At 42.5% G+C, this 20014-nt stretch overlaps 1 protein-coding gene across 5 annotated transcripts in view; it reads right to left on the bottom strand.

Annotated features, from left to right (window-relative positions):
• LOC117550154 (ryanodine receptor 3-like) overlaps positions 1–20014 on the bottom strand; it is a 148992-nt gene that overhangs the window by 34336 nt on the left and 94642 nt on the right. For 4 of the 5 annotated variants that reach the window (XM_034222498.1, XM_034222500.1, XM_034222501.1 and 1 more), the window contains 20 exons: positions 18843–19650; positions 17365–17565; positions 15885–15987; positions 15202–15333; positions 9396–9669; positions 9106–9220; positions 8444–8576; positions 7405–7508; positions 7157–7292; positions 6740–6926; positions 6495–6603; positions 6291–6411; positions 5623–5792; positions 4692–4912; positions 4359–4449; positions 3569–3709; positions 1333–1496; positions 1131–1209; positions 605–694; positions 353–499 (listed from right to left, as the gene is read on the bottom strand). In XM_034222498.1, coding sequence (XP_034078389.1) covers positions 353–499; positions 605–694; positions 1131–1209; positions 1333–1496; positions 3569–3709; positions 4359–4449; positions 4692–4912; positions 5623–5792; positions 6291–6411; positions 6495–6603; positions 6740–6926; positions 7157–7292; positions 7405–7508; positions 8444–8576; positions 9106–9220; positions 9396–9669; positions 15202–15333; positions 15885–15987; positions 17365–17565; positions 18843–19650 — 3526 coding nt within the window. Of the gene's footprint in view, positions 1–352; positions 500–604; positions 695–1130; positions 1210–1332; positions 1497–3568; positions 3710–4358; positions 4450–4691; positions 4913–5622; positions 5793–6290; positions 6412–6494; positions 6604–6739; positions 6927–7156; positions 7293–7404; positions 7509–8443; positions 8598–9105; positions 9221–9395; positions 9670–15201; positions 15334–15884; positions 15988–17364; positions 17566–18842; positions 19651–20014 lie in introns of all 5 variants that reach the window. The other variant, XM_034222497.1, reaches the window with a different exon arrangement.

The following is a 20014-nucleotide window of genomic DNA, read 5'->3' as shown; positions in this document are numbered from 1 at the left end:
ATTTCAAATTCAGGAGAGTTGTTGAAAGAGTTAGCTAACTGTAGCGAATAAATGGTTGAAGAAGTATAAGTGCAAACTTGACCAAAACAACCTAAACATTGGCAATTCAATTCCATATATAAAATCAAATGTATAATCCACAATAGCCTAGATTAATAGCACATGTTAACCTGCTTGTTTAAGAGAAAATCCAAATATAAAAGTATTTTAAATGATTAACATTAAAATGTTAATGATTACAAGATGGATGATAAGTATATCATCATAAAAACACAATGTTGGTAGCAAAAGTGTTTTTGCATGACTTTTAATGTTAGTGTTTGCTGTCATATTCATATTATTTGCGCTGTACCTGTGAAGTCTGAGAGATCTTTCGCATTTTCTCACTCTCCCTCTGTTGAGACATGCTCTCTCCATCCTTGTTCCTGTCGATGCTCCAGCCCATTGCCAGCATACTCTTCAGGGAGTCTCTAATTGGCCATCTGTAAATCTCTTTCTCCTGAAGCAAAGAGACAAACATGGGGAAAAAGCCCAGAAGCCACCATTTTTAGATCATTTATTCAGTTTCTTTATTTTCTTTTTGTACAAATCTCACATTATGTACCTTCTCTGTCAAGGCTTTGTATATTCTGAGCTGGGGGTGAATCTTGGACTTCTCATCAACACCATCTCCATATTTCCATCCAAGCAGCACCTGAGGCTCAAGCACAGAGGAAAGTATAAGGGTGAAAGAAATCGTCACAGTCCCCTAAGGACGTGATATAATAATTGAAAGACTGTGTAAGGGATAACACATAAAGGATTCATGGTACATACAGTTCTTGCTCTTCAGCTCTAGTTAAAAATGTCGACAGATGCAACAAAGCAGGCTTAGCAGTTGGCACAAAAAAAGAGCAGGGTATTTTTACACAGAGACTATCGCAATTGTTAGCGTGCCCAGAGGATCCCTTTCAACAGTAACAAAGAGGAAGCATCGCCAAAGGAAACAATGCTGCTATATTGGAAAAAAACACTAACATGGCTGCTTTTGTGCTGACCTTGCTTGCATTTTAAGATGTCTTGCGGTTTTTACACTCAGGACCTGGTCAGTCGAATACTGTGCAAGTTCATAATCTTATCTTCGGCCTTACCTTCTCTGCTGACCATTTCTCATGGGCGTGCTCTCCGTATTTGTTGGCAAAGTGCTCAAGCTTCTCCGGAAGAGCAATACTGGTAAAAAGGAGTGAGACAATTAGTCATGTTGTGTATGCAAATGTGTTTTAGTGTTATCACAAATATGATATACAAGTCATGCTGATACTACAGTTTATATTAATGTCAAACAAGGCTTACTTAGCAGTACTGATGGGTTTGGGGTCAAAGTTGCCCTGAGCATCTACAGAAACTGGCTTCTCCACTGTGGTGCTAATGGAGGCGTCCACGTAGTCCGGTGGCAGAGCTCCAGCTATGGCACTGAGGCAAGGCATGGCCATCTTGAATAGCTCTGCGTCGTAATTCTGCATGGTGAGAGAAAGAAAGCTACGGAGTTAATGCAAAACATAGTGTGTTTATTTTGACTCCATTGCAAATAGGACTTGAATAAAGCTATTAGGATAATTGAGCCACAGAAGAGACGTTAATGAAGAATTATTCTAAAAGCTAAGGAGCCAGCTTGTTAGAGGCTTTGGATCAATGATGGCTGTACAGATATTGATGTTTTCAGGCCGCCCCTCTGCACAGCCTCCTTTCATGAGTGTGCATTTAGAGCAGGGGTGGGGAACCTTTTTCCTCTCAAGGGCCATTTCAATGTTTTCAACATCCTCCGAGGGCCGTACAAATTATTGACCTCTGCTTAAAATACTAAAATCACAGCCCACTCATTTCACCTTTCTTTCATGCTGTGCAAAGAAAAAGCAACCTCTTAATCCAGATATCTCACCATGACTCGCGCATGCATGCACGTGCACGGTTGTGGCATGACCACCAAAACAGAAAGATATGGACACAAGATGTGTGCAAATGTATTTAGACTCCTGTGAACATGATTTAAGTGGGGGGGGGGACCTAACCTCCTCTAGGGGGGTGCGGGGGGCATGCTCCCCCGGGAAGATTTGTTTTTTTAAATGTTGAAGTTAAAAGCATCAATCTGGTGCACTTTGAGAGCAACATTAGGAGATCTATGGATACATCTCTCAACACCCAGATGAAACAGAACTGTAAGCAGATTTTCTTTTTCTTTATGGGTATTTTACAAATCACTCTCCTTTCAAACTGTATTCTTGTTTATTAATAACGACTTTTGTTTACTGTCATATAGTATTTTATACCTGTTTACTTTATTATCTTATTTTTTTATAACTGTAATGATCATATAAAGATGTGCCTTTACCTCACTGGTTGTAGAAAAAGCTTCTTATATTCGTTAGCATAGCTAGCTAACCAGATGCTAATAACAACAAAGTTATTGTCTGTATGATCAGTATGACAGATGAGCAGATCGCCACTGGGCTTTCAACTAAGACACAGCCACGCAAAAACTGCAGCATGTGTACGGCTCCTTGTGGCTACTGCAATTTTTGGAAGTGCCGGAGCGGAGCGGCGTTCTGGTGCTCTCCGTCAGAACTACACCCCTGTCAGACGAGACATATACCACGTGATGACACGTTAGGCTTGTGTTGTGTTCAAGGACCCTGACCTTGGCCAGGAAAAACAGACACTCACTTGTTTAATTATTTTGCGGTCTAGATTTCTTTAATTTTTGCGTGTGTTTATAAATTACCTCGAGGGCCACACCAAATGGTCTCGCGGGACGTATACGGCCCGGGGGCCGGAGGTTCCCCACCCCTGATTTAGAGAGACGTGCTGATTTCAGCCACCTGCATTATCAACAGACGTTAAGTTATGTGTGCCAATGTGTCCCTCGCTAAATCCATATTTATCAAGATGATGATGAATACGTTGACTTTCATTCAACTGTATCATATTTGAAGAGCATTTGTGTGATTTGACGGGATCCCTTAATGTCAAGTGAGATTACAGATCTGGTGTTGCATTTTAAAAATCGGACCTTAATTGACTTTTGCCAGAACATTCACGCTAAAATGTCATTTGTGAAACAGTTGGGGGGAGAAATATTGTAATACTCATTTTGTCCACAAGAGGCTAAAGTGCACCATGTTCGAAACAGGACTAAAAGCATTAACGTTCTCTTCTAGGTGAGTTTTGAATTTCTCCATTCACTGTAAACACAATGTGTATGAATTGTGTGTAATAAAGTTATGTAACATTACTGCCATTTTTTTTCCCACTTGTTTTGCAGATATAAAAACTACAACTTATTAATATAACAATTACATGTAATGAACCCAGGAGGAAAAGTCAATATGAATCTGACTAAGACAAATGTATAACAATAATTTGTTTCCCAAATTGACCCTCAGGGCTTCTTTAAAATATAATCTTTGACAAACTTTTTTAGTTTATCTTTAAAAGGAGTAGACATCAGTCTTTTGACAAACACGTGTAATGCAAAAGTCACATGGAAATTGCGAAGGACCCTAATAAGAGAAAGACTTGAGTGAGCCCTCACCCTCTGGGACAGAGAATCAAACACTCCCCAGAAGATTTTCTTGGTGAGCAGCAGTTCATCCTCGGATGCTGTGCCGTAGCTGCCCCAGCCCGACGGGAGGCAGTAGTACTTCCAGTTCTGCTCATAGTGGTTGGTGAGCAGCTGGAGGACACACACAGGGCAAAGGTCAACACAAGCAGAGTAATAAACAACAGTTTTTAGTTACAAGCAACACATATGCATCCTTTACCAATGCTCCCAACACATTGAGCCATGCATATTCCTCAAATGAAATTAGTTATAAATCCTTGTGGTGTAGAACAAATGGTTAAAACAATTTCACAGGCTAGTCACAATATATTACATCTTCAGTATTTTTCTCATGTCTTTCAGACGGATTGAGTGGAGCGCTGGAGCCAACAAGCCTGTAATCACAAAGTCCAATACTTCCTCCCCTTGTTTTTCCTCCTGCAGCGGCCCACTTCTTGTTAGAAAGGCTCACCTTTGAGTGTGTATTTGTGAGTGTGTCTGAGAGACAGAGGTGTACACCAGTATTATTACATTATAAGGCACACATGTGAAAAATGTAGTGGAAATAAGATGTTGGTACGTCCCCCTACAAACTTATAAACTGAGGTAGTTAAAAGCGACCAAGCAGTGACCCCACAGGCGAAACAAAGTGTTGAAAAGTACAGAAGGAAAGACATTAAACAGCTAAAACTGAGGCATGGAAGAAGACCGACATGCAAGAAGATATCAAGGCAAGATTTAGGACTTAAAACGTGGTAAAAGTGAAGAAATTGTTGCTCACTCTCAGAGGCATCTTGCAGTAATCAGTCAGCAAGGGCACGTCAAAGACGAGGCGGTGCAGGAGCTGCTGCAGCATGGAGGGACGAAGGTGCCTGCAGAATAGTGTGAGAGAGATAAGAGAGCTGCAGCCTCCAGCTGCCTTTGACCAGAACTTATTCACACTCTGACCACTTTTGTGACACAGGGGTATTTTAGGAAACCATGCCCTGAGCTATAATAGAGTAAGGTTAGAAAGCAGGATGCACTGCTGATCTTTTACAGCAAACTCAGATATCACTAAAGCCAGGAAAAAACGTTAAACTCCACTAAAAGAGAGTCTGTAAGAACCACTCACTTGCAGACGGCCAGCAGGCACTCCTCTATGGCGTCTCTCTGGGCCTTGGTGAGGGAGCGGCCCTTGGAAAGGCGGTAGATGGTGTGCAGAGTGGAGTCGATGAGAGTGGCATAGTGCTCCGTGCCGGCGAAGAGAGGGGCGCAGCGGGTGAGGAGGGGGAGCATGGCTGAGCCGATGAAGCGGTTCATGGCCAGGGCTGTCTCTGTGGTACAAAGACAATCCTGTGGAAGGGGAGGGTCACCGGTCAGACATCAGGTGGCAGCTGGGACAAAACTTAAACTAATTTAGGATAGTAACAACCTTTTTCTTTGGAGAAAATGCTTGTTGTTGTTTGTTGGCTATTTAATACTACAGCCTTACTTGGTCTGATATGTCAAGTGGCTCATGTAAGCAAACTTAACATAAACATTGCTGAGCAACTCTAAAACCCCTTCACTACGTGTGCTACACCTAAACTATGTCTGTATTAGCATAGTCTTGCAGAGATTTTAATGACAATATCAAAAAAACATCCCTTGCTGTCTTGGCTGTGATTCAAAACAAACACTGCAGTGTACACATCGTTTACAAACAATTGGACTCAGCTCACAAAATAGCTGACTTCACTGCAGGCTAGGTGCTCAAAACGACTTTCAGTCCTTCGTGTGCTGCTGTGCTGCAACTACAATTGTATTAACATGTGACCTGATGATGGCGTCATTTAAGCCATAAGTCTGGACTTTATTGATTTGAGTTTAAAGTTCTTAAACTGTTTGTTGATAAGAACAATTACTTAAATTAACCGATGATGAACTTCAACCAAGGCTTCATGAGGATCACCTCATAAAAGGTTTCCTAATATAATAGATCCTGAGAACTCTTTGATATGGTTCATGTTACAGACGCCAGCTGTTTATAACTTCTCTCCCATGTTGTTGTAAGCTTTGCCCACCGTATCCAGAGATGTAGCCGCCCTCAGGTCAGGAAGAAAGCCCACTTCGAGGAGGTGCAGCAGAAAGCTCTGGTCCTCGATACCATACACCCTGTCCAAAAACAGCACCATGGGGGCCTTGTGGTCCGGACAGAAACAGGCAGACATGTCCGGCTCAGTCACCGACCCATCTGGGAGGGAAGGAGACAGGAAGAAACAACAAAAAGAGTAAACCACTCAGGCGTGAAGGAGCGAAAACACCCCACAGTGCATAATAGAAAGTCCTTTCTGATTAGAAAAGCCATGTGTATTTATTAAGCGGCATGTAGCAGCATGTGAAGGAGAGTTTTGGGCTCTCTCTTGGCCTGCTGACAGAGTTTGTGTGGCGCAATCTGGGCAGCAAATGTAGGAGCCGAGTCTTGCCATGCTTATGCAGATTAATCAATAAAGCAAACAGCTCGCTATAGAAATTATCAGGCTTACTCAGAGCTATGAGAGTGTGCACTAAAGCGTTGTGCTGATTAAAAAGGCATGAGCAGTGAAATGTAATCAATAACCTTCCGCCTTGCTCTAAATGTGCCGACTTTTGTCAACCATTGTACCTCCACGTCAGCTGGATTCCCGAGCATGCACAGGAAGAGGATGTGTCCCATGATGCTGTGTGTAGTAAGAGTGATCATGACCAGTACCTTTGTTGGTGATAGGCATTTTGAGCGGTATGCTGATAATTCCCACAATGTCTTCAGTCGGCACCAGAGAGCGCAGGATGGCACGAATACGCAGAGCTTCACCTTTCCCCTTGTTGATAAGCTAAAAAAGTGAAAAGGAAGTAGAATTATGGACATCTGTTTGGGAAAAGCGACAATTCAATTCATAATTTGTATCCAACGTACATGCATCTCCGGTGCGCAACGTCCCAACAGGTCGATGAGTGCAGAGTAGAAGGACATGATGGCGTTGCCCATGTGTACCACCTCCTCCTCATCGTCACCATCAGCAGACCTAACAGTGAAACGGAGGAAAACGTTTCTAAAGGGCATCACAGTAAAGATGCAAGCGAGGGGGATAAGCTTATCTCCTCAGGATTGTAAATCCTCGGTATTGATCTGAGAATCTTTGCTTGATCTTTCCGTCTTACACATCAGAGTTCACTCCGTGCACAGAGCCCGGCAGGTCCAGGGCCGGCGTCTCAGAGATCTTGATGGCTTCCTTCATGGCAGCCAGCAGGCCGTTCCCCCCCTCCCCCCTCAGGGCGGGTCCAAAACACTCTGGGCGACGGATGAGCAGCTTGACTACAACGCTGGAGTTCTCCTCCACGCTTTCGCCTGGAACACAGACATACAATCATAGAAGCTTATACAGTGCATATAATAAAATACATTATTAATGTCCGCATAAAAATACATAAACACACCACTATGCCTAACATTTAGCTCTGAGCAGGTGAATTAAAGTCTTTCAAACACAGTTGGACCTTTGGTCAATTTTCTACTTGTTAGGATAGAAAACAATTATAATAATAATTGAAATCTGCAGATCATAAATGCAGTCTTACCATTCACAAAGACAGCAAACCGCAAGAAGGAGAGGTAACGCTCCCCTTCTATGGGGTTCCAGCCGATGTCTGGATAACCTTTAGCCAAGAGTATTGGACAACTCTGGAGCCCACATCCTGCTAGGTAGGTGACCACCTAAAGGTGCAGCACATACATAACTTCACATTAAAGATCAATACTTATCCAGCTTTAACCTTTTCTTCCTAAGTTATTTTAAATTGGGTAACAAAAAAAGGGAGAGTCTTACCTTGTCCAGATCAGGCTCCTCCAGCGCCAGGGCCAGGCCGTTGTTGTCCATCACAGAGGAAGCAGCCACGTCCAGAGGAGTGGAGCCCCTCATAGCTGGTGAAGCTACAATACAAAGCACAAGCATCTAACTTTAGTATTTGATTGAAGCCTGTGTCTGTGTTTACATGATGATGATGATGAATTTTATTTATATAGCGCTTTTCACAACTCAAAGACGCTTTACAGTATGAGGGAGGGTAGACAAACAAGGACAGGCAAACAAGTATGTATGTACATGTCAGCCAACAGCAGGGGGTGGTGTTGCCACTGGTAGCTGATGTGCCAGCATCTGGTTAACATCAGTGTTAAAGGAGAGGGTCCTGTACCAATTTGCTATCTACACATATAATATTATGAGGTGAGGGGTCACTCAATATTTGGTGTTAATAGGAACCCGTTTATGTAGCAATGTAAATACTATGACCATCATTAATACTGTGGTTGTAGCTTTTTCTAAATGTTAAGTCCCATTCAGCTCTAGTCTTGGATTACTTGTAGTTACCTGTTTAATGAGCTGTGTGTGTGTGTGTGTGTGTGTGTGTGTGTGTGTGTGTGTGTGTGTGTGTGTGTGTGTGTGTGTGTGTGTGTGTGTGTGTGTGTGTGTGTGTGTGTGTGTGTGTGTGTGTGTGACTGGGTGCATTCAGGGGAGACACTCTCACCCCCAAGCCGGGAATCATCCATCTTCTAACAGAATTTGAGATGAGTCGCTCTCTCTGAATTCTCACACGTTCTTCAAGGTGCGACGCTAATATATGTGAGCTCATAGGCACAGCTCAAGTCCTATGATGGCAAAAGGGATGACTACAGTGTATCACACAGAAAAATGAGAGCCCTGGCCTTTTTGATTTTGTTTTCCATCCTAGAGGTGGCTTAACAGGTATGCACCATCCATCTTCTTTAAGAACATTCTTTAGCTAGCATGTCTAGTTAAATAATGTTGTTACTCTAGATATTAGTAATAGAGGCAGCTAAACAGAGATATAGACAGGAGTACAGACCTAGGCCCACACTGCTGTTCTCCAGCAGGTAGCTGAGGTGGTCGAACATGGCTTTCTGGTTCTGGCGGCTGATCCGGCAGAAGTAGCACAGGAAGCGACAGCAACTGGCCACCATTTTGGGAAAAGCAATTTCCTGTGAAATGGCACATAAAGACTAAGTAGGGTCAAAAACATTAGATTATAAAACAACTGAGATTACAAAAAGCACACAAAATATAAATGTATTCACAGACTATTATCTTAATGTCAAGACATTGCTAATAGTCACTCAACAAAAAAAAGTAATTTGATAACAAGTGTTGGGAGATTTATACAGGGTTGCCGAGTTTATTGTAATGACTTTCTCCAGGCTTGTTACAATAAAGTCCCCCCTGCATGTCTTTGTTCCTAATTAAAGTCTGAAAAGCCTTCACACACTGCCACGCTCACTCTGCCCTCTCTGCCCTCCATCCCTAACTCTGATGCTGTCAGCCTGAGGAGAGAGCCCACCTACTGGGACCCCGTCTTCATTAATGCACAGTTACAAATGATAACACACAAAACTGGACTAAAAGAGAAACTTTCTCAGTGAGAAGCATCGCTCTTGGCGCAGTGAACTCTGTGGGAGCCTCTTTAATGGCCTGTGGAGGAAGAGAGAAATATAGAGGTAGAAGTTGTTCAACCTGGGACTTGTGTCCTCCGAGCACATTGACCATGACCTCCATAACAGTCTCATGCATGCCCAGGATTCTCATCAGGTTGGGGTGCTGGTAGAAGACTTTGTTGTTCATGATGTCACTGGAGAAGATACAAGACATAAAAGATGGTTAACATTCACTGAAAACACAAAGGCATTTTAGTAGTGCGCCAAAAACTAAAACTAGCAAAGCAAGAAAGATTATGATTTACACATAGTATAAAAGTTGATTTGTGATGCAATTAACAGAAGTAGGGCTCCTCTAAATAAACCTACGCGAGGCCATCAATCATGAGCTTCTCCTCCTCTTTCCCCATGCGCACAGACAGCAGAGATCTGATTTGACCGAGAGCGGCCAAGAGGTTGATGGTGTCCTGGATGGAGGCAGCGCTGATGGTGTAAGTCTTCCTCATGGCCCGGAGCAGCTCCCCGATGCTGTCGTACTGCCTCCTCAGCAGGCTGAACATCTTGCGGACCAGCTCAGAGTCCAGGATGTGGCACTCCTGGGCCCAGCTGACCATCGTCTGAGAGATCAGCTCCTTCAGATTGGCTGGAAAGAAAATGAATAACTATGAGTGATGGTTTTCTAAGAGTCACTTAGTATTTGCTAATAACAAACATTATATTTCAATAAATGTGTCGGACTGGCAAGAGACAGATTTAAAAAGAGAAGAATGGTCAACAATAGGTTGAGATATCCTGGTTATTGGTCTGAAAAACGTTACATTTTGCACTACAAATATCCTTTGACATTATGTTATGTAATAGCAGTTAACCCTTGAACACGATTTATAAAATAGAAATGACTCCTGTCCTTTTACAACTTCAAAAATAACATAATTTAAAATAGTTGAACAGCAACATTTGTCCACATGGCAGTGGATAAGCTGTAAACACAAAAGTCAATATGAAGGGCTTATAGTTGTACGGTAAATGCGTTTAAAACATTCAGCACAGAGATGCTGCGCTTGGAATGTCAATAAAAGCAACTTGGCTTTGTACAATAATAGTTGTAGTGATTAGAAGCTGGTTTTTCAGTATCACAAAAATACATAATGTACATTTCCGATAAATGGCAGGGAATGTAATTGTGACTAATATAAGGTAAATCCCTAACACTAACATAATAAGCTGAAAGATTCTAAATTGTGTTGAAGAACTGAGGTAACTGCGGAGCTTGATAATAATTCTCTGTGGGTTCATCAAAACAGATTAGCGCTCTCTCATTACACACAGTCACCTGATCAATTGTTTTAACGGATATAGGGATTAAAACATCTTACATTTTACGATTTAAAAAGGGGAATATAGATTAACACAATACAGGCTCGTTTTAAACAGTAAAATGAGATTAGCCTTTAAAATAGCATAGTAACGTAGCATAGCATGCTGTATTGTCTTGTAATCTTTACTGCGTGTCATTGGATTTAAGAGGAAAATATCATATAACCTTCCTTTCATTAACTGAGGTGACACCACGGCACCTCTGCCTAAAACACACCGCCGTTTACAAACACACACACACACTCAACACAAAGCTCTTTTACACAAATTTTGAAAGGGCCTCCACTTGACTGGGTGCTGCCTTTTCTACACAAGCCATTTTTTAGCGCTAACACCCAACTCAAAGGCTGACTTTCCAAATTGGCTCTGTGATGCAAATAAGACCTTGAGCACAGAACAAAAAGAGACAGACAGCTCCTTCAAAGCCTTTCGCGTGGCTTGAGTCGAGCTAATAGGACTGCACGCATGTATCAGCCACCTCTACGAGCCCCCCCGCTTCTGAGGGAGAGGTAATCAGCTGTGTTTGCGAGCTCATTCATGAAAAGGCCATTTCCAGCGAAGCGGAGAGGAAGGCGGCCCTGTTATGCAACAAATAGGGAGGGAAGTGGTATTAATAGTTCTGTGTAGTATGATATGCTGCTTCTGTGGTCAAACTGAGACGTCTGTTTGGACAGCTCGTATGTAGGTTACCCTTAAGGCTTCATTCAATCTGGATCAATAGGGTGTGTGGGTTAGGGTGCGCACATATATTTGTGAGTATTTTCTTAAAAGGAGAAAAATCATCAGTTTAGCACAAAGAACCATAAAGATGCAGCCATTTATGTGCAATTGATTTCCTTAAAAGTATTGCAATTAGGTGATTGTGTTTTTAAGACCCCTGTGTCTGTGAAGCTGATTGGATCTGTCGGACTATTTGACACAATGCTGTCAATCACTGCAAGTGTGTGTGTGTGTGTGTGTGTGTGTGTGTGTGTGTGTGTGTGTGTGTGTGTGTGTGTGTGTTGTATGATGGGTGGGGAGCCATGTACAATGACATAGTCAATTTAAACCAATCCCGTCGGCGATGGGTGTCACAGCAGGTGCCAGCTTGGTCCAAAATGAGAAGCCACATTTCTTCCCCCCAGCCAAGATACTTCACCACACCCGCCTCCGGTTCTGTCACACCATCAAACATGCTCGCTCGTTCCGTCTCGGCCTGTTTTATTCCCCCCAAGCACTTTGCCCTCACTACACCTCAACTAACAAATCAGACTTGTGTTACATTGATGGAAGCCAGCATTTATTTTATGGCATAAGAGTTCACACAGATCCCTATGCTCCCACAACACACATTTCTTCAAGGCAAGCCATCACGTCTGAGCATTAAATGCTTCTGGTGGATAAACCATTCATCAGAGGAGGAAAATTACTTCTGCACCGCTCTTACTTCATCTCTATGAAATAATGGCCAACGATGGCGCATTTTGTATCTCCAGGGTCTCACTGTACAAGAGGAGGAGTTATAGCTGTAGTATCAGCACAGAATATATCATCTGGCCATTCTACTGCCTCCTGGCTAACCATTTTCTTACTTGAGATTTAATTTTCAATATGAGCCCATCATGGGCTACTTACATTCCTACCAACAAAGACAAACGCATCCAGTTTCAAGAAAATGTATAAACCACGTGTATACCAAACCATTCATTTAATAAAACTATTCCCATCATCCTCAGCTGTACTGTCTTTGGTGCTTGCTAGCTTAAAATGTGTTAGAATGACACATGTTAAACTAAGATGGTGAAAACATTGCTAATCATGTTGGCATTGTCAACCTGAGCATGTCAGCATGCTAATGCTAGCATTTAGCTCAGAGAACAGCCTCTCACAGCAGTTGAACCAAATGTTCCAAGGAATGAATATGGTTGATACTAACATTGTAAGACACTGGCAAGAGCTATCTTTGCTCAACAAATTGCAAATGAGTGAAAGGAGACAGAAACTGCAAATGCCGTTTGAATGCAATCCTCGCTGCAAGAGGGCATTGGTTTAAAGGAGTAGGCTAAATCATCACTATACTGTAAACTGCAGTGGGAGACTTCAACATATTGAACCAGAAAAGAAAAAAAACATTGCTGTGAGAAAAAAAAACCCATTGATAGGTCTCATTATTGGTGTGGGTAATTTTGGAGAAACCAGCTCGAGTGCGCTAGAATTTGAAAATACACAGCCGGAACAAATCTGCCACTTCCTTACAGAGCCCCTCCTCCAACACACACGACACTACACGGCACATGGGAGGCGTGTGGCGCAGTGGATAGAGCCTTGGTGTTGGGATCAGGGGGTCACAGGTTCAAACCCCACTGCTGTCAGCATGTCGTTGTGTCCCTGGGCAAGACAATTCACCCCAAATTGCTCCTGTGGGGATTGCCCACAGTATTGAGTATGTAAGTCGCTTTGGATAAAAGCGTCTAACAAGTAACATGTAATGTAATGTAATAACATGACCAATGAGGGCACGAGATACATTTGTGCACAGATGGAAGGCTGACAGGCAGGTAGGCCATCCAGTTACTTTAGCTGGGCCGGCTAAAATGATTGGTCGTGCTTTTTACAGTGCTACGGCTTCCACAGATGACATTTTTGTATGTATTTTTTGTCAAAGCACTTTCATTGCTATCGGGATGTAAAGAGCATTCCATGGCATGTAACAAAAAGTGTATCTCGAGCCGGTTTCTCAAACTTACCTACCCCACCTTTAATGTTATATTAAGAGGATATTAAGCTGGGTAGCAACCTGGGAACATAGATTTGCTCCCGTTTGCAGAGTCTTTTTGGAAGCATGTCGAATATGAATCAAAAAGCCAAACAGTACCTGTTAATCTACAATGCAACTGAACGGAAAAGGGAAAAAAGGTAAGGCCTTTAAATCAAGCTTTAACACTTACGATATAAATTAACAACATCAAAAAAAACAAAAAAACACTTTAAGCAGTAAGACAATCGGTCTGCTCTAAATTATTCCACCCCCTCTCTTTGTTTTCTGACGCCTCCAGCTGTTGCAGCCGTCACCACACACCAGCCTTCTTATCAATCAGCCGGCACAGAACAGCCTGCAGAGACCACCACCACCCAAAGCACTCTTTAAACGAAAAATACACACTCCTCTATTTTCATCCAGCTTGCTCCTGGGAGATCAGTGTGGTCTTATGTGCGCTACATCAGGGTCAAACCAAATCTCTGTTGGGAGATTGCCCTTCTGCGTCAGGTAGCTGTTTCATCTCAATTACAACTTCTTGTTGTTGGGATCATTTCCAAGAATAGACTTTGTATGGGGTTGTCCAGATTCTTAAAAATAACAAAATACCCGTTGTGTAACTCCCTATATGGGCAATTAAATGCAGACATATCTAGTTTATTGCCAGAACAGGGTAATTTTCAAGAAAGGTCATATTTTAGAGAGGAATTACTGGCATAAATAGAGACAGATGGTAATAAAATAAACTCAAACAGTGATGTTCAAATAACACATTTAATTGTCTTCCTTATTGAAGGCCAACAATACAAAATAAAATGCTTTTTCTACCTGTTAGGTAATCATTTGCAATCAGCTACTTGATTGGTGGTCCCTATCACACAGTGGTACTTGAGATAGAAAATTGGATACAACTGGTTCTGCATTCAAACTATTGTGGCAGCCCGGATATTGAGTGCAGTGATTGACATGTTTTTTGTTCCTGTGTGTGTGCTCACAATTGTGTATTTGTTCGTATGTGTCTATGGGTTTAATCAGCTGAAGGATTTGGTTTTTAATAGCAGGCATTTTCTCCTCTCATCGCTCCTCTCTCATCTCCGGGAGCGGCTGACGGAAGATGCTCTTCACTCTGAAGCCTCTCTTCCACCCAGCTCCATATTACCATAATGAAATTGAAATGGAAATGACTGCCACCCGGTGACTCAGTCCACATAACACCGGCAGACAAATAGAAGAAAGAGTGAGGGTTCTAGAGCTGCAATTCAGAGGTCCTGCTTTGAATTCTCGCCTCACTCTAAGTGAGGAACACTGGCAGAGAGCTTGTACAAAAAGAAGTGAAAGAGACCATAAACAAGCACAGTGTAGTGGAGTGGTGTAAATGGATTATGGGAGTAAGAGCTGGTGCTTTCACAGGAAAGTAAAAGAAAAGTAACAGATGTTGCACAAGTAGTCTAGAAGCAACACTTTGACCAGTTTTAGCTATTTGGACTAGGAACTTGAATAATTCAATTTGTTTTGTATTGTTGGAAGCAGGGTTTTATAAGGAACTTATATATAATCATTGTATAACCTAGAATGTATACAGTGGTCGGCACTGCCCCAGTTTAAAGAAGCAGACAGGAGTAACGGCATGGAAACTAAGCATTGTACTGCTGTGTATGGGGGTTGAGAAAATGTATTTTAGAAACCTAAAAGAAAGGCCCACCTAAAAAGAAATCAATATAGGTATAAGACTTTCGCTATGTTTAGATTAAAATATGCTCTCTTCAAAGCTACCAGACCACATTGACAAAAACAGGCATTTTTAGTACCTCATACAGCCCCACTAAAAACAATCCAATGTATGCCTTTAACTGCTTACTGAGCCCTGTTTCAGTATGTTGCTATGGTTACAATGCTACAATTGGAAGAAAACTTTCTCTAATATGAAATGAAATCAACAATAAACTGTGAGCCATTGCATACATAAAAAACCTTCATCTACATCCTCCTCCTTCAGACCTGGGTACACTGATGCAGCGTGCACATGATTACACTTTATTAAAGTAATAGAAATGTCCTCACATGGTGCAGCTTGCTGTTTCTCAGTGGGCTCCTCTGCCTTGTGAGACTGGCCTTTGATCTTGTTCACCAGCATCAGGAGGCGACCTGTGATCGATGTATCTTGCTCGTATTCGTCTTCCTCCATAGGGATTCCTGCACAACACAAACAACAATGCTATACACAGTACATGGAGCGTAAAGCGGAAACAATACCCCTGCTCTTCCTGTGGGGTTAGCAGATATGTCATGTGTATGATGCATGGTAGTGATTGTATGGTATGTCCTTTTTCTTATCAATTTCAAGTTTTCTTTGTGTGTGTTTTAGTTGCTATGGCAGGATGGGACTATATGGCATGATCGACACTAGACATTAGATTGGTTGTACTGTTGAGGTTAGGCAATTCAATTATTTATCAAAACATCAAGATGTCAGAGCCATGTGAGAGGCATTGAACTATAGCTCTTGTGCCAGGAGACAGATGCAGAGGAAAAAGAAAGCATAATGGCAGCTCAAGCAAACAATAGAGAAATCACAACGTTTTCAATCATTCCAAATCTATTTTTGTCTATTTTAGTTTTCAATCCACGCTGTAGGTTAATGCTGCCTTTGGAAAATAACTGCAATAAATTAAACTGAAGCGATACAAGATAACGGCATCAGGTTAATGCAGCTCATAAAATGTTTTGCAAGATCTGCATCTCACCACAGTGTAGCTGCAGCTGGTTGTGAAAATCATACAACTGCTCTTGGATGCCTGATGGACACGGACAGTCCTCGCCCATACTGAAGGTCAGCAGCATGTTGATCTAAGGAATGGACATATAAAAAGTAGACATAAACAATGCCTGGTGGTGGTTAGGTTTTAAAATATATCTGAACATTATGTTATCTCATTCACAGCAGGAATACAAAAACAGCTCAAGAGGCTAATTCTCCCTCAGCAAAGGTCACTATGACAGTCATTAAAGTAGCTGTGAAGTGCTCAAGTCCATCTCCAGCTGTGACCCCAAAGGGATGCTGAATGTGTACGTGCTCACACTCACTGCAGCAATGACACCACAAAGAAGAAGGATGAATTTGCCTCGAGGCTTTTTGTTCAGCGCACACAAAAGAGAGTGCTTGCAACATTTTGGAGCGAGGAGCAGCTCACATTCACTCTTGGGGCCAAAGTGAGGCAATTTTTACAAAACTAAATCTATAGGGCGGACATAAATTAGCCATGTATGTGGAAAATTACAGAAATGATGTAACAGCTCCGTCTGAATTATCCAGTTTCATGCATCATTTGAAGCAGTGAGCCTGCAGGCTTTCTTTGCGGTCAGTTATGATAGATTCATGTGAGCTTTGCTGTAAGATTCATCAGCTCTAAATGATGCACAGTTCCTCACGTTAACCTTCTGTGGCTGATTTTCACCCAAAGGTCACATATGCATCAAAAAGGTCACATGGCAGACACGTGAGAGTCATCAGAATTACAGAAATGAAGTTGAGTATTGATGTGAAATACACATCATTAAGATGTAACAACAGTACAGTATGTGAAAAGAGGTCTTAAAATACATCCCCACTCGTGTGGAGTGCCCGTCTATAGCAGACTTACTTAATGGTAAAAAAGTAGATAAAACATATTTCAGTTGAAAATCTTTAAAGTAATCTTGCTTTACATAAGAGAGTACAAATATTTTTACGACAGTGTGAGGTACAGTAAGTAGTTTGAATGTGGTTTCCCTTTGTCATTTGTTAGCATAGATTAATGGTTATGTCCCTAATAAAGAACAAAAACAAACTAAAACACAATAACATTTAAAAAATGTAAAAGTAAATATAATAAAATGCAATAAATGAAACACCGGGACACACAATACAAAGAAGATATAATTAATGATGCTTAAAACTAATATCAATCCTAAAATACAGATTGAGTATGTCTTTAATTTCCTTAAAATTAATAAGTTCACCATTTTAATATCCAGAGGTGGTGAGTTGCACAGTTTAGGGGTATGAAAACAGGTAGGTTTTCACTTGCTGAGACACTGGGAATTGATGAACCACTTTTGTTAGATCACAGACAATAAGGTGGTGACTTGAAACTGAGTAAGTTTGTACATCTTTTCTAAATCAGTGTTTCTAACTAGGTTTACATCCTCCCCAGCAGGCCTGGGGTGATTATGGCGTCCTCTCACCTGCTCTTGAGGCGGCGATCTAAACTCTTTGGTCTTCTTGGCGGTGACAGCAGCGGACATGTTGAGGGCCAGCATCAGCTCGTTGTAGCGAAACTTCTGGTTGTATTGAAGCTTGGAGACAAAGCTGTCGGAGAAAGACACGATGGCTTCGATGCGATGCTTCAGCTCGCAGTCGCAGAAATAGTGCAGCAGCTCACACATCTGGGGAGCAGACAAGGGGAGGAGACGGACAACAAATAACGTTTCATCACAATTGCGCTCCTAGATACAGCTGTTAGAAACAAGTCTGTTAGGAATACACACAAACAGCCATTTGGTGTTACACCCTCCCACTTATTAAAGGTCCCATGACATGGCCATTTCTACTGATCATAATTCCATTGTTGAGGTCTACTAGAATAGATTTACATTGTTCAATGTTCCAACATCACATTGGTTTCTCATACAGCATCTCTGTATAGTATGTGTATTCACTCTCTGTCCTACACGCCTTGTTGGAGCTCCTGCCCCCCTCCCCCCCCTCCCTATGAGCCCACTGTGCTCTGATTGGTCAGCTCGCCCACTCTGTTCTGATGAGTCCACCACCGTTACAGCGGAACATCAGTGATAGATTATGTGTGACAATGGCGTTAGCAACCAGAAAATGACACCAGTAATGACAAACAGATGAGAATGCTGCGTGGGGTCTGGGTGCCGTGTTGGCAGGACGTTGCGGGGCTCGCTGCTGCAGACAGTGTGAGCTGGATTACTGGGGTCGTTTCCTGGTTGCTGCGTGGGGTCTGCGAGACAGCGAGACACCGCGAAACTCACCTGAACTCAGCCTGAGCACACACACACACACACACACACACACACACACACACACACACACAGCCTGGCTGTGAGTTTGTGTCAGGCTGAGTTGCGCGGTGTATCGCTGTCTCAGGCTGAGTTCAGGCTGAGAAATCTGTGGAGCTGAGAAAAGATAAGGCTGTGTGTGTGAGGAGCTCCACGGATTGGTCCATTTGGACCTGGGCATGGTTACGTCACTATACTCAGGAAGAAAAAAATGGAAAAAGAAAAATCTCCAACGAGGCGTTCTGGGGCAGCATAGACAGGTATTTTCTGTGTTAGAGTTTTACTCGCTACAGGGTGTACTTTGAGGGTTTGTGACTTTGCAGACCGTTTACATGCAGAAAAAGCTACATAACACACAAGGGGACGGGTAATAACCGGAAAAGCATGACATGGGACCTTTAAAGAGACATTTAAGAGATCATTTGTTTCAAACAAGTCATTTCATATGACCGAGTTCTGAATAGGTCTATTACAGTGGCGCGGTTATGGAACATGTTATTGAAAGCGCATCTGTGTTAGTCTTTAGAAGTGAATTTGCACTTGTAGATGTTCATTGATTCTACATATTTTGCTGATTTACCTCCAGCTGTTTACATGAAGGTTTAACACATATCAGATGATTTTATTTGTGCTGTTATCACCTGTCGCTTGACGGGCTCATGCAGCCTCTTCTCCAGCAGTCCTTTCATTGGCTGTTTGGCCTCTTTGGCGGCCTCCTCTTCTCCAGCTTCCACTGCCTTGTCCTCCGCCCCTTTCAGTCCTTCTTTGTCTGTGGCCCCCGTGACCCCCTCCTCGCGTGTCTCTCTGAAAACATTGGGGTCGATGAGCAGCAAGATCTTATGGACGTCCTCGCTACCTAGCACGCCCATCGTCAGCAAGGTGCTGATGAGTTTCAGGATTGGCACAAACTGGTACTCCACCCCTCCTCCGGCAGGGTCTCTGATGTGGTGACCGCCACCCTGAACGGCCTCCGTCAACATTGAAATTGATTTCTCCTTCAAAGCGTCCAGGGGGATTTGGGGGCTGTAGAGATGTTGTTCTCGTTTGGTGCTGATGAAACACGGCGGAGCAAAGTTGAGGCGGGGTTTGAGCGAGGTGCTGAGCCCCACCCCTGGCGGGAGGTGCTTTTTGGAAGAATTGGAGAAGAGGCGGATGGAGCGCGTCTCAGCTGTGACCGGGATGATGAACTCATCCTTCATCATGAGTCGTGCCTCCTTCGCTGTCTCCAGGTGGATGCTGATCAGGACGTTGTAGAAGCCTTCACGTAACATGCCGGATAGGTACTGGTTGTCGATGGTGTATAAGAGCTGTGATTGGTCCAGGTGGCTGCAGAGGGCGTGGGCCACACGGGTGTTGCCCAGAGCGCAGAGGGCACAGTAGAGCTTCAGGGTGTGGTAGTGGAACTTCCTCATGTCCTCCTGCTCAGACAGCTCCATGATGTCGACACACCTTTTAAACAGAAAATAAGTACGTTTAGAGGCTAGAAACTGTAGGTGTTTTTCACAGCACAGGATAATAATAATAATAAAGGCTTCTCAAAGGTTCCCTGTTGGGATGTTGACCTCAAGTCATACTGTTTTCATATTACTTGTTTTATGAGAAAGCAAATGCGATGTTGGCATGGAATGGTTACCAAATCATTTTTTTTATGTGAAATCAAGTGAAAGTGCACAGTTTATATTTTATGTCCATAAAGCTTAAAAATGTTATGATAAAAAACATTACGGTAATTAAAATCATATAATATTATATGACTGTAGAATTAAAAAAGAAAATAAAAACTATTATTTTGCTTAACTTTCAGCACTTCAGA

Source organism: Gymnodraco acuticeps, unplaced genomic scaffold (assembly GCF_902827175.1).
Source record: "Gymnodraco acuticeps unplaced genomic scaffold, fGymAcu1.1, whole genome shotgun sequence".
Taxonomy (NCBI): Eukaryota; Metazoa; Chordata; class Actinopteri; order Perciformes; family Bathydraconidae; genus Gymnodraco; species Gymnodraco acuticeps.
The sequence above is the reverse complement of the archived record's forward strand: the minus strand, read 5'-3'. Positions and strand labels throughout refer to the sequence as shown.